Source organism: Nothoprocta perdicaria, unplaced genomic scaffold (genome assembly GCF_003342845.1).
Source record: "Nothoprocta perdicaria isolate Ctin4 unplaced genomic scaffold, notPer1 scaffold_125, whole genome shotgun sequence".
Taxonomy (NCBI): Eukaryota; Metazoa; Chordata; class Aves; order Tinamiformes; family Tinamidae; genus Nothoprocta; species Nothoprocta perdicaria.
Window position 1 is genome coordinate 286,752 of NW_020454372.1, and position 15,393 is coordinate 302,144.

Sequence of the window (15,393 nt, forward strand, 5' to 3'; positions counted from 1 at the left end):
TGTTGCATCCCTGCATTCCCTGACAATGTTCCTGTATTTATCCCAAGTGGCCTGTCCTTTTTTCCACATTCTATATATTGCTAATGAGAGGGACAAATAAAAAAGTGTGGCTTTCAGGTTGCTGATCAGCTAATGATGCAGTAAAATAAGAGAAAAACAGCACTTCAGTTAATGGCCTACCAAGAATCAGCAGTATATAGAATTTAGTTGCTAACCATATGATGCACTTTAAGGCTTGAGGAAACAGTAGGTAGGTACACCACTGAAAGCTTGTATAGAGGCTTGTATATTGTATAGAAAGCTTGTATATTTCACTTGAATGTGCTGTTCCCATTTCTAGAAAAGTTCTTTTGTATGAAAGTGCCAGATAAAGTCTCAAAAGGTAGAATTCAGGGTCCATTCAGTCCATCCCACTCATTTTTCAACATACACTTGCTTTTATTTCTGCTTCTCAKCTTTAAACAACTAACTTTAAGCTTATCCTTATCTCTATGGATATGTATATTAAATGAAGTAAAAGATAGTACATAGTTGCTCTGAAGTTGCCCTGAATTTCTGCCATGAAATAGCCTCGTTACCTGAGGGATTACTCCAAATGCCTTTCTCCACTGCTGCACACTGACTGTGTTCCACGAGACTCCGTCAATCTGGATCTCCCCTTCCGTATTCAGCAGTCTTAAAAAGGCAGAGAGCAAAGTGCTTTTCCCTGAACCAGTTCTTCCTAAAAGGCCCACCTGCAATACAAATTAATAAAAGCAAACACTTATTACTGATCACATATTAACCACAGACCAAGGAATGATAAAGGCCAGCAACAGAGGCTGAATGAAACATTCCAGTCAGAATCTTCCTTGTTTTGTTAGTGTCTTAGTTTCTAAGAATTAGCTAATTTAAAACAAAAATCTTTTACTCCATGTTTTGTGGGRAAAAAAGCAGAAATTTGCTCATATATTATTTTGTAATAATTAGCCTCGCTCCCTGAAAGAAAAGTACTTTAATCAGACTACCGAGCTACTCAGTTTCCCTGTGGTTGAAGATAGAAGGCCTAACTCTGATCAGACTGTGACCTTTTACTGGGTAACCTGGGCCTGGGACAGTGGCCAGCAGTGCAAATCCACAAGCCACCCAGCCAGCACTGTTGAATTGCAAATACTGTCCTTCCTTACCTGAAAGGAGAAAAGAAACATAGTTTGCCTTTTTAAAAATGTTGGGTTTCTCTTGTGGGACTGTACCTATCTATCATTTGAGCAGGCCACACCTGCAGTAACCACTGACAAGCACTGAGTTACACTACTGCTGTTTCTCAGTAGCACTGTTGTGCACAGGCACGCTGGCCCTTCCTGTTCCATCGGCTGTTTTTGTCAGGGTGACAGTATAAACATGAAAGTAACACGAGTGATTCTTCCTGTCACCCTCTGTAACAGTGCCCTGTTTAACACTTGCCTTCCTATGGGGAAGAGACAGATTCTCTTCACTTAAACAGCTCTAATTCTGTAAACATTTCCCATAAGTACAGAGTTCATTACTGAAATTAGAGCAAATTTCTAAATCATAATGACTGTAAAGAGATTCTTTGTTCTAATTGCTCTGTCACTCTCGGTATAGCACAGAAGTATCTTTCATTTGAATTATCCCATGGCTTTGGCACATTTTCCAGGCAGTACCTGGATGAGATTGCAGTGGCACCATTACCTCCACACTTCAGGAATCACAGGCACCTCTCTTCCAAAGGCAGAGCAATTTCAGGATGGTGCTACAGGATGTAGTAGCCCTGCTTTCAAATTTTGCTGTGCTCAAAATTACTAGATGAAGCAGTCAGGTCACATAAGCTAATATATATCCATTAAATCTGACAGAGACTAGTGCTATTGAAAGTAAGAAATGTCTCAGTGGCAAGGGAAGAGAACTGAAAACTGAACCTGTATTCTTATCTATAAGAGAATGTAAAAATTGCCTTCCTCTTCCTCCATAAGGCTTCAGCTTGGGAGATCATGCAAGTCTTTCATTCCACCCACTGAGGATGATATTTCAGCATGAACTTAAAGCCATGTCTAATTGCTATCCCCAAAATAAGCTTGTTCCTGAATGTGGCCCTAAGCATGAATTAAAGGTTTGCAAATCTTTTAAAGAACAGAACTGTTTATTATGAATTATATAATAATTTGGTATAGCGCACAGCACTGTATCCAACAGCTGAGACAGCACCTCTGTCCCTCTGCCCGCTGGAGCTGCTGGTGCGTTACCCTTGGCGCTCTGCTCTGTGCCCATTCTTTCGTGCCCTGGTGCGCCTGGGTCACTCTGCCCCTGGGATCTGTGTTCACTAGCAAACTTCCCTCTCCACAGGAGAGGAAGGCAGCCAGCTGTAGGCACTGTGATAGGACTCGGAGAACTGCTGCACATATATATTTTATCAGTACATTCTGCGACTAGCAACCAGAGAAAGTCTTCATCATATTTAGTTATCTGAGAAATCCTCAAATTAACTATAACCATCATTTTTTTTTTGTTAGTAGCTGTGGTAGTCAGTAGTCTTACATATGAGTTCTTATTAAAATAAGACATAAAACATTCCTGTTCCTTAGGTGATTTAGATAATTACTTTGTTTTATGGCAATTTCATATTTCCATTTACAAAAAGCTTAACAAACCCAGCCTACTCTTTAGTGAATGAGTAGGTTTATAATGACATTTCTAGACAAACTTAATAGAAGTCAGATCAAACACAACAAAAGAGTGCCTCACCCTCTGCCCCGAACTTATTGAAAAGGAAACATTTTCTAATATAGCAGCTCCTCCTTCAATATATTTGGCTGTAAGGTCCGTCACAGTCATTTGGCCTCCGGATGGCCAGCTCTTCTTGTCTTTCGCGTGTTTGTTTTCAATTATAAGGACATCTGAAAGCTGGTCATCCTTCTGTGGCTTCATGTTTTTCATCTCTTCTGTTGGCATGTCAATGAATTTAAATATTCGGCTGACAGACCGCATCTAAGAATAAAACAAACAGTGTTCTGATTGCACCTAATACTTAGCTATCAAAGCAAACAATATCAAATTATTCCTAATTATTATCCAGGAACAGAAAGTCTCTTTTCTCTCCAGGTTATACTGTGGTATAATTTGCAAAGCTAGGATTTTTTTGTGTGTGTGCAAAACTCTTGATTCTTTCTTTTGCAGTACTAACCTTGACCAAATGTTTTTAAATGATTCCACTTGCTTCTTTTTTTTTACAGGGACATAATACCTTTTTTTTTTTGTCTTTTCTAACGTACTTTGAAAGTATAAAAGAACTGCCTATGTAAAAACAAAGTATCATCATAAAAAAACAAACTTGAAGTCCTACTCCTGTAGGGGACTGTTCAACGTGAAAATGAATTTCCTTGAGTAATGATTAATGATTTCCAATGAATGCATGGAATTTCGAAGCTGCAAAACCTTARCATCAAGTATGGCGGAAAAATCATTGGACATTAACATTTGAGTATTTATGAAAAGTTCTTCATTACTTTGTACCAAGAATYTTCATCGCAATTGATTTTATATCTGTAATTATACATATTATTTAAACTATGTAGTAGCCTCTTTCTAATTAACAGGATCCTAACTTACACCAGAAGTAGTTCTTACTGATTCCTAAACTTGATTATTGAATTCTACTTCATATTTATTATTTGAGATCACCTAATGCTTTTCATCTCCCAGTGTCCTTTAGGCTGACATTGGCCCCTTCCAGCTTTGTGTCTTTGGCAGATTTCTTCAAGACATTTTTTTTCTTTGTTGAGAGTATTAAAAAAAAAAAGATTTAAATGGCTCGGTCACAAATCTCATCTTTGCTGAGTAGCACCCCCACAGCTTAATGTAATTTCTTTTTATCCAACTCATTAACTAGTTTATATTTCTTCTAATAATTTTGTCTGCCTCCATTGCAAGCTTGGTGGGTTTAATTAAAATTGCTATTACCAKATTTCCAGTTTTTCATTCAGTTGCAGGGGGGGTTCTAGTTCTACTCAATTTGAATGCATTAGTCTGGATTATTTAAACCCAGTTTTACATCTTTACCTGAGATGTCCAACTGCAGAAGCAAATGAGGTGAAGACTCTGAAAGTGTTAGATGAGCAGACAGTGAGGTGGATTGAAAACGGGCTGAACACAGAGCTCAGGGGTTGTTATTGTGGTTCTCAGTCTAGCTGTAGGCTTGTTTTCCCCAAGGGTCAATACTGGGTACAATCCTGCTTAATCCAGGCAACTTCTTTAGCTGAGTGGTTGGACCCTGTCTTTAAAGGTCCTTTCCAACCTCAACTGTTCTGGACTTCTGGGATTCTGGGATTTTAGCTGGATTGAGTCAGTGATAATACATATATCTTTCCAAGGACTATACAGGACATTTATGTAAGATCAGATTTCTAACTGAGTACATGTCAACAGTTAGGCTGTTTTCTGCATTTAATTTCCACCTCAAATATTGTAAATACTATTTCTTCCTTCCTTTTAAATCTCCAGGTTTATCTTTTTACAGAAAACAGAGATCATATGTTTATGAAGAATTTGGTCCATTATTCACTATCTTTCCATTCCATCCTCAGTATAAAAGTGCTGTGCCTCCTCTGTTCCTCATAGTAGTTTATATTGAAGACGTTTGTATTCCTTTCTTTGCAAATCTAACTGTGATTTTAGCAATTCTCACTTCTCTTCATGCATCTTGACCTACAAAACATAGGTCGTTTTGGCTAACCTAATTCACTCTGTGAAGGCTACTTTTTCACTTCTATTCAAGAAACAAATTTCAAAAATTGAAACCTCTAAATTCAGGTTCCTGAGTGAGTGCCTTAGTTAATCTAACTTAACTAGATTCTTTATTTTACTAAATTTTGCCTTTTGAAACAACAAATTATAAAATAATATAAATTCTTATTGGTCACTGATTATTTAGCAAAACAAACAAACAAATAAATGCCTTTATGTCTTCCAGGAATGTCTGGGTCGTATTGACAGTTCTACAGTTTATGTTCCCAATATTGTATCTCTCTGTAATGACATTATGGAAATCCCTTTGCACATCTTTGGCCTCATTAAACTGCTTTTGTATTCTGCTAGCAACATAATTCTATCTGATATATAATTATTCTCTCCAGCTCCTTAATTCAGACTGAAATTAGATGGATTTTCCATGTGGAAGTAAATGCATATGATACAAAGGAATAGTGAGATACTTGTTTACATCTCTGAGCATCTGGAAACAGAACTATGTCAGAAGAGCATGTTAGCATCCAAGCCGATGGGTTACAGCTTCCATCTCAAGACTGTGCATAGTAGAAAGACAGGATCACCATTATGTTGAAATATGAATGTCATCTCATTTTGGTGATRCAAACATGAAAACCTTGGATGAGACTGACAACTTCTTTCCTGTCTGCCTGCATTTTAATAAACCCCCGCAATAAACACCATGCACTTATTTTAATTGGTTTGATTGTTTGATGCTATATTTCATTTCAGAAATCTTGCCTTGTTGAAAGAACCACAGCTTCAGAAATGAAGTCTTTCTAAGCTTTGTCAAAAGTGAATTTTTGTACAAGAAGAGAGCCCCTACAATTGCCTGGGATATCCGACCTTTTATATACTGACTAATATCTTCTAGAAAGCCATCTGGCCAAAGGGRCTTGCCTAATAATGGATAATTTCATCTCTATTTCCCAGGCACCCCACACAGCTTGATCAGTCACATCACATATGCAGACCTTTTAGACAGCTTAATACTTTAAACCAATTCCAAATKATGTTTTCTTGGCTCTGTAATTTGCATTATGATTTTGATCTGGGCAGAATGCCACATAAATGTCAGTAACACTTTACAAAGATATCCATTCTTCTTTTTGCAGGAAGAAATCTTCTGTCATTCATAATGACAAGTATAGTGTAAGTGACAGCAGGTTTTTTGCCTATTATTCACATCAATTTATCTGCTATATTCACATTCTGCAGGTAATGCTTTAGAAAAAAAAAGACACATATTTACTACTTTCAGTTAAAAATGACTAGGTCATAATACACTAATTTTAGCTTTGCCTAATTGTAGTTTACTAAGATTTTAATAACATTACCAATTCTTTATTTTACTTCCTTATTTAATATCCCCTAAACTCTTCTTAATGCTGGATAAGAATTGTAATATAATTATGTAATATATGTTCCAGAAGTTGAAGAACTAATTCTTTTAGAACTAATCTAATTCAATTAATCTCACAATGTCCCATGCTTTTCTGCTGGAWAGAGCACCTTCTCCAGACCAGCCTCACATAATATTCAGTGGTAATACTGCAAGAAAACAGGAAAACATTTCTTCAAAAACACACTGTAACTGAGAAATGCTACAAGGGATTGGTCCTATGTATGGCTTACGTCAAAAAAAAAAAACCACCACCAACAACAAAAACTTCGTAGATAGTCACTGTGAAAACAGGAAATTCAAGAAAACTCTATATTGAAAATTCAAWTTTTTTGCTGTTACATTTTGGAAGCACTTATGGGATATATACTTTTCTCCCAAACTGCAGAAAGGTAAAATTTAGTTCATGTGAAACTTATACAAAAATATCTGCTCTTCTCCATACTGTTTTGCAAGCAGAAAAAGGAGTATTCTTTCAGATTTTTATTGATTCTATTCCCTTCCAGGTGACCAGTTTCTCTTTACAAGAAATGTTATTCTGATGCAAATCTTCTTCACAACTATTTTGGGTAGCTAAAAGCTGGAAATTAAGTATTCTCAAGTTTTCTGCTGACAGTAGTAAAAATATATTAAGATCATTTCCTAGTTAAAATATTAGTTGAATAGGTTAAAGAAGAAAGAGCAAGGAAAAGGAAGAGCATGAATACCAGCTGTAACAGCACCATTATTTTCCTTTGGTCCTCTCACCATATATATTTAATCCTTCAGCATCACTGATGTACTGGGTGGGGCACTGTGAGGTTTTGCAAGTGTGTTTTTAATCTCTCTTATGGGAATTCTTTTTATATCTCCTTACATAAGTAATCTTGGCAACGCTGTGAAARTGTGGCAATTTCTTGTTCCCTGATAAAAGGAATTGTCCTTCCCAGTGTAAGCACTGCCACTGCAGGATGCACATCAGTGAAGGAGGAGATTATAAAGCATTAAAACAGTYCACTGGGACTAGTGCAATGCTTATCTGTGAAGGCAGCATTTACTGGAAAACTTATTTTCTCCTTCCTTATGGAAGTAAAGAATTAAAAATATTGCAAGACTGCCTGGTGAAATAAGAAAAAGATTGAAAACCAGCTAAAGCAGTAATAGCATAAATGATCAAAGTGAGAAGATAAATCTAGTCTAACTGGTAGCTTTAAATAAAACAATGGATAGCTGTCAGAGTGACCACATATGTTAAAAAAAAAAAAAAGAGCAAAGCAGATAAAGTATCAACACTGTAGAGAACGAAATGCCAGAACCATTATGGGGTATTTAAAAAGACAATGGGAACTTTTCAGTTAAAGTCAAATAAAGCTCTACAGAATTTGCTTCAGATGAAAGAATACTCATATTATGTAGAAACTAAAATCCTACCTGGAAATCCTCAGATTTCTTCAGTGAGTATCATGGAACATTCATGAAGGAGATAGAAATAAATCAATTTTAACACCTGACAATTTGGTGAGTATTTTTTCTGGTACATACTTTCCTTCTTCACATGATCTTTTTCCTTATTCTCTTCCATTCCTGTCTTTTRTTTGCACTTATTTCACTAATGCCTCTATATTGCATATCTTATAAAACAGCTAAGTGTGAGCTTAATGCTATGGGCCACTTTCAACAGGTGGGTCCCTAGCAGTGGGCTTCTTCCACGTGCAGAAGACCCCACTTTATCTGACAGTCAAAGAACTGCCACAAATACATTATATACTCAGGCATGCCTGTACACATGCACATCACACCTGCTTAAAGCATGGCAAGGGTGATGTCATCTAGAGATGTATGTGCTATATCGGTGGCTCTCCTTGCTCCAATTCTAGACAGTCTAGTCTTATGGAGAACTTCAAAGTAGCCCTTGAGAGAAAAAGTGAGTATAATCAAATAGAGCATTTCCAGAGCACTAAAAGTCAAACACACATGCAGCCCTTTGCAAGATATCTTAAACCAAATGACTGCAAATGTCTTTAAAGAGGGAAGTACTCAATGCAGAGAATACAAAGAGCGGGAAATAATACATGTGCATCACCCACAGAAGTAGGTTCATTATCCTGAAGCTATGACGTCGTCATTATTTGCTTGCGCACAGAAAAAGGTTTTCAATGTCAGGAAAACAATCTTGCCAGGAACATCTATTAGTTTGGCATCTGGGATATCAAAAAATACTAAGGTGCACAGAAATCAACTGCCTAAAGAAGTCCAGACTATCCATGTATAAACTGATGGGCTTCATAACATCATTTACAGAACCATTGCTCCAGTACAATATTTTGTTTTAAATAGAGAAAAGTGTTCTCAAACTTCTAAAGTCCTTTAAAACTTTTCTCCCCAGTGGAAGGAGTGTTACTTCCTAATTGTAACAAAAATGATATTTTAATATAAAGGTATTTTAAGGAAGTAGAAACTCTTTACTAAAACTATAGGATGTCACACATCCTCTCCATATCATATTTGGATTTTCAGTTGCTTTTATGAAACACCTTCAGTTTGAAGTGGTGTAATTCATGAATATGACTCTCATACAAATGTTTATGTTTACAATGAYCACCTTATGGCTTACAAGGCCAATTCATAGTCCACAAATGAGAGCTAACTGAAAGTTGCTGTCACTCTTAYGCCTCATCAATGACATGCTTTACTTCCATCAGCCAAAGAGCTGCCGTTCTCCAGGCTTTGCAGTTATGGCAAATGAGTCCTTTCACAAAGTGCTTCTCCTTCAAGACATGCTGTTCTAGTAATCAAAGAAAGAACCATCATAAAACAATTGGTGGATAGGGAAAAAAATGCGCCCCTGAGTGGTAGTCAGTTTTCTGGACTATCACCAATCATGCATGTAAACAAGAGATTACATATTACAAGTGGCTAATTCCCAGTTTTGGGGCTCTAAAGGATTTCCTTCAGGATAAGAGTAGTTGAATCACGTATTTAAGCAAGTATATGTTTAGTTGGCAAAAATTCCCTCACCATCACCATCTTCCCCTATTTCTTTTAAACAACAGCTCATTAAACAAGAACWCATCGGGCTATAATAGGTATTTGTTTTCCAGTGTTCATGCTGAAATGGTTCGCTGGAGAAGTTAACTTAGGATTGAGATGATATGGCTGGGTGTGGAAGATCTACTCATAAAAAAACTTTCTTAGATGTAATCATGATTTTATCACTCCTGTATTTTGTGGTAAGAATGGTGTCCAAAATGAAACCTGCAATGCCTAAAGTGTAAGAAAGAAGTAGGTATTATAATGAAACTTTTATATATATAAACTGAAGCATAATTTTAAAAGGTCAAGAAGAAATCTATTTTCATAAGTTTCCTGTCTGCTCAACAAACTCATAATGATAAATCAACCTGGTAGAATATTCTGTCTTAAAGTTAACAGTCAAACTAAATAATTAAATAAAAGTATTAAAAAGGAATGCTAGTACAAGTTCAATTCCCTATGCCAGAGATTATTTTACACAAAACCAGAAAGACCCCCTTGGAAGTGCAGGRAAGATTTTTGAATCACTATTGATTTTGCAAGGAAGGAGCTCACACAGCTCCGTTATGATTTGCTGTGCAAAGCCCCAACATAGATCCAGAAAGGTCTGGATAAATACATAACTATAACAAAATAAATTAAAATCTTTTATAAGCTTTTCCATCACTGGTACACATGCAGCCTCAAACCTCACATGCCTTCCCCTGTTTTAATTCAAGAGAACTTTTGATCACAGAAAAACTCCATTTGTGTAGTACCAAAGCTGTCTGGTTGCTGTGAAGTGTCTCAGGGTAAATTTTCTGACTTGTCTGACTTGCCATTTCAAATCCACATCTGAAAATAACTCATAGAGCACCCATTATCAACAAAATAAGTCAATTCTTCAAAACAAACCGAGTACATTTTAGGCTTACCAAACTGTCCACATCTATGCTGGAGTTTACTGTCCATTGCAAGGTTCCCATGATGTTCATGGCTAAAGTAAGAATAATGCCAGCCTTGCTTGGTCCATCACCTGCAGAAAGAAAAACATATTCTATTTATATCCAAATAGACACCAGAATATTAGAATGTATATCTTAAAATATATATTCAAATAAAAGGTTTTCTCCACTAGCATTTCGTAAGAGAAACATGGACTGTGTGATTATATATACGTTTAATTGTCAGTTAAATTCGTGGCTTTGGGACTGGATTTACTAAAAAAAGCAATTGTGCCTTGGTGGAAGGAGAAATTAAATCCTGATAGCTCAGCTGTGAAGACAATACAGGTTTCATAACTGTAACTGCAATTTCCTCTATCCAACATATGTGAATCTATAAAATGACTCCTATGTGCCTATCTAATACTGAGTGAATTAAAGGCTATCTTCAAATAAAGCATTACACCTAAAAAACTTAAAAATTCAAATTAATTAGTCCAGTTTACATTTGCAGCTCTTGGTCAAATAGAGAATATATTCTTCTTACTGTTTCACAAAGATGTAGACATAAATTTCTCTCTTAAGCAAGCGCTGGATTCTCCTGCATCTTTTTTAAATTCACATGAAAATGTGCAAGCATTATAAACTGTGGCACAGTTGGTTTTTTAATATAAATATTGTYAAAAAGAGAGAGAATTTAAATCAAATACCATTCTATGATTTCTTTGCTTTTTTCCTATGGTTTCCTTTAACAAACTTCCACTTATTTTGCTAATAGATGACTCATTGCAAGAGTAATTACAAAATTAAATAATAAAAACAAATCTTTACTCCCGAAAGCTGACTGATTAAGAAAATTGATTTAGTGTTGCTTCAGATCCTATTTACCCATGATAGTAAAATTTAAAATGATGACACATTTTCACAAATAAAACAAACCAAAAAAATAGCGGATTTTGCTTAAAAAGGCAACAACAGAAAGTAAAGCAAACAATTAAGAATCTTTCTGAGCACACGGTAAAAATGAAAAGGGGAAAATATTGTTTTATGCATAAAGCAAAGAGCCTCATGGATAGCAAAAATGTACTGAAGGTAAATATTTTCAGATAGAGGTATTTGTATGTTTTCTCTCTCTTTTGTTTAAGAGCAGAGAGAGACACTTATAAGGGAAACAGAAGATAAAATTTCATATATAATACAATATTTGATTAAATGTACACTTTTATATTAAGTATTTTTCAAAACGAAAATATGATGAAATGAGATCTGAATAATCTAGAGCCCCAAAGCATTCATAGAATCATAGAATGCCCAAGGTTGGAAGGGACCTCAGAGGTCATCGAGTCCAACCCCCCTGCTCACGCAGGGTCACCTAGAGCATGGGGCACAGGGCTGCATCCAAGCGGGTTTTAAAGATCTCCAAAGAAGGAGACCTCTCTGGGCAGCCTGTTCCAGTGCTTTGTCACCCTCACAGTGAAGAAATGCTTCCGTAAGTTCCTGTGGAACTTCCGATGCTTCAGTTTGAAGCCATTTCCTCTAGTCCTATCGCTGTCCACCACTGAAAAGAGGCYRCCCCCCTCCTCCTCACTGCCTCCCTGGAGGTATTTATACACGCTGATCAGGTYCCCCCTCAGCCTCCTCTTCTCCAGTGCCAGGGCTATGTCACCTTCACAGGAAAAAATTCTTTAAGAATCAGAATCAAAAAATATGCATTACGAGAGCTTATTGAATGTATTCAAAGTTACTTATAGCCTTTTAGCTATAAATGTTGAGTTTTTTAAGCTGCTGAGTTTTTCCACCAAGTTTATTTATTTCAATACCTACCAAAAAAAAAAAAAAAAAAATGTATTCAAAGTTACTTATAGCCTTTTAGCTATAAATGTTGAGTTTTTTAAGCTGCTGAGTTTTTCCACCAAGTTTATTTATTTCAATACCTACCATAAAAAAAAAAAAAAAAAAAAAAAAAAAAGCAGTAGAGAGGTTTGGGAATATTCTTCTCTGAATTTCTGTCACTAATGTAACTTTAACAGATAATAAAACTGACCATGTCTTAAAAATATGAGAAAAAAGTAAAAAGAAAGATGAAAAATGAGAACACTTACCTCTTTCTTACTAAAAGGTCTGAGTTATAAAGATGAGAATCACCTATTAAAACTTTTCAGCACACTAACACAGCTACATTAATATGGTCCACATACCATAAGCTTACTTCTGCRGCCATTACTGTCAAAAGAGGAAAGTTCTGGCCCCTCAGATACATCAATATTATTTTAAATCAATTCTTTCAATTATTCCTCTACAACATCACATGTGATTGTGGTATAATTTCTATTTTAATTAGTTCACATTTACTGTTATATGACATATTTAAATCACTGACTCCAATATATGCTGATTTGTGCAACACTGTATTCTCACAGTATATCCTCCACTATATTTCTATACAGAGCTGTCAAACAGAAGCAAAACTAACATTTCAGTATTTTTGTAAAGATAAAGTTAATATACCTGTAGTTATGATAGAGATGAATGTCACAGCAATAAAGAAAACAACAAAAATAATTTCTATCCTCATTTGGAACCAGCGCAGCGTTGACAAGTAGAGGAACCAGTTTGCTGTGTGCAGGTTCAGGGCTTTGTGAAATAAGGTTTCAAAATACGGCTGTCGCCCAAAAGCTCTCAGCGTCCACAGTCCTTTTAGGCTTGTAACAAGATGTGTGAATATTGGACTCCGAGCTGTATTTAAATCAAAAATATTATAACCATTCATAAGCAAATATTTGTTGKATAAGGCAAATACACAATCCTAACATCCAACTCATAGCTGTACARTTCTTCCCCTTGGTTTAATTTATGCACGCTGTTGGAGCACATGACTGAAATAATACTAGCACAGGATATATAATAACATGTTTGCTTCAATGGGCTGAAATTCCACTCAGCGTAATGACAGTAGGTGATCACTTAAATTCTTCATAGTTAGCATGTTACTTGCAGAAACTCTCTGTCTGCTTAAGATGTGACAAGAAGAAGAATGTTATTCCCCACCCAGAATGAATTCCTAAATTTCTGAGAACTCCAGTGAGCAATTTTTTTTTTTCCACAGATAGAGTACTTCAGTGATCTGGAGTCCACTGTACCGACAAAAGTAATTTTAAGCAGATCTCACATTACATTAAATGTGATAAGCCAATGCTGGATTATATTTAGATCTCAAGAACTTCAGAATTATGCGCTATGTAAAAGAGAAGATGATCATCAGTATTTAAGATTCATGACTGATTGGCTGAAGATCTGCCATCTTACTGAAAGACCACAGTGGCTGATCTGCAAAACCATATTTCAAATTCAATTGGATTTTCCATTTTATCTACAATATGTTACTTTTTAAAGGCTGGAGAGAAATAATTTATTATGAAATAAGAATTCTTCACAATCAAAACAGAAACTAACAGCTATTCTAAATTTTTCACATAAAGAAACAAACTTCTGAAACACATACCAAGTCAAACCACAATTTTTCAATCTATTCTCAAGAGAACTGAATGTCAGAAATTTATTTGTTTTCAGCTGCAGTGGTGATAATGCCCAGCTTTAAATAAATCTTCTCCATTGCACTTTGGTAGCAGATCACTCAGTGTTGGCTGGATTAGTAACAGTACAGTTTTTCTAAGAGATATGTGTGCTCTGCTCCCAGAGACAATGGGCATTTTGCAAGAGAAAAGCAAAGAAGAGGTGAAAAGGTGAATCACTTCTCAATTGATTTGTTGTGGATTTAGAAGTCTACCAATTTTGCTGCTCATACCTTCAGATTCCAGTTGTTTCAGCTGCTGAGAAGTGTGGAGGAAGTATGCCCTTAACACAATAAAGGCTCCTATCACAGGCACTGATGCCAGGAAGATGTAGGGTTGTAATATTGAGACTACTGTGATAGCGCCAATCACAATGAGAATTAACTGTAGAATGAAAGAAAAATACTATTGATATAGTAAACTTGTCATTTTATAGATTAGAGATTGGTGATGAATCTCTTTCCCGTGGCAGCTATATATTGTTTAAAAGAACATAAAGTGCTATCTTAACTAGGATTTGCAGCTGAGAACAAACCTCCATGGGAAGATCATGAGTAACTGAGACTAGATCCATAACTTACAGGAATGGTTACCGTCTTCTCTAATAGGAAGAAGGAAAGTTTTCTCTAGTATAGCTAGTATTACAGACATCTAAATTATGAAAAAAGAAGGCAGCTTTGCACTCACTTTCCAGTTAAAAATGTGTGACAGATACTGGCCATCTCTGGAACCACCTACCAAACCTAGTGGTGCTGTCCTTGCCTTTCTGGGCTGAGGTATGCTAGCTAGCCTGAAACTAGGTGCCAGTGTCCTGCAGATTCTCGGCCAGCCAGTAGATCATGCTGTGGAAATGGGAAAAGGCACAAATGGGAAACGGCACATCACCAATTGTTCAAGGGACTATAACCTGCAAATGAGGCTGGCACTCSCAGTAGGATTCCACTGATCAGATGACAGAGACAAGACCTGACAGAATTTGTACTATGTCATTTTTTAGAAGAAAATAGATGTTTTTCAGTCACAGAAGATGAAAGAAAAACATTCAAGGTTTAATCTATTTACACCTGCCAGAGACTACAGTCATTGCCATAAGACTTCATCCTCAGAAGCTAAAGACAAATATAGACAAATCAGGCCTTGGTCTTTACTTCAGAAGTGCCTTAAGCATATCAGCTGTTTCTGTCTCAGACTTACATCTGATGCAAATCAAATAGATAAGTATTTGCAGAATAGCAAAGCTCTGTTTTTTTACCATAGTGTTGTTATCTTTCACACTAAAAAACCACATCAAAATGAAAATTTAACAGAYGAAAGCAATTGTAAATGAACAAATGGGATGAAACTTCAGGTTGGTGCTTTTACTACTGCTTTTACATGATTACAAGGCAAGATTTATATCCAATATTCCAAGTCCAATATCCTTTACAAATGTATAACYGTATTCCTGGTTCTTTTATTTTCAGTAGAAGTCTAATCAACAAAATGGCAGCACCAAAGTTTATGAAAAAATCTACTGTATCAATTGAACCATTAAAAAAATTTGTCATTGTTTTCCCATTCTTTTTAAAGAGAGGCTGACACACAAGGGCTATAATTGTGCAGGTTGTATATCACTGGTCTGTAGCAAYGTAGGCATGCATTTCTGTTTGTTCATTATTTCAAACTACAGAATTTAGTATCTCTTCTATCTGTAATTTTTAAGAAGAGAATGAGCTATTTAAAT

The 15,393-nt window shown here is 36.0% G+C and overlaps 1 protein-coding gene across 1 annotated transcript in view; it reads right to left on the reverse strand.

The window, feature by feature from the left end:
• The window catches only part of CFTR (cystic fibrosis transmembrane conductance regulator), an 87,757-nt gene that overhangs the window by 17,390 nt on the left and 54,974 nt on the right, over positions 1–15,393 (reverse strand). The window contains exons 19-23 of the mRNA XM_026033226.1: positions 13,904–14,054; positions 12,607–12,834; positions 10,090–10,190; positions 2,743–2,985; positions 579–734 (exon numbers count right to left, since the gene is read on the reverse strand). Coding sequence (XP_025889011.1) covers positions 579–734; positions 2,743–2,985; positions 10,090–10,190; positions 12,607–12,834; positions 13,904–14,054 — 879 coding nt within the window. The remainder of the gene's footprint in view (positions 1–578; positions 735–2,742; positions 2,986–10,089; positions 10,191–12,606; positions 12,835–13,903; positions 14,055–15,393) is intronic.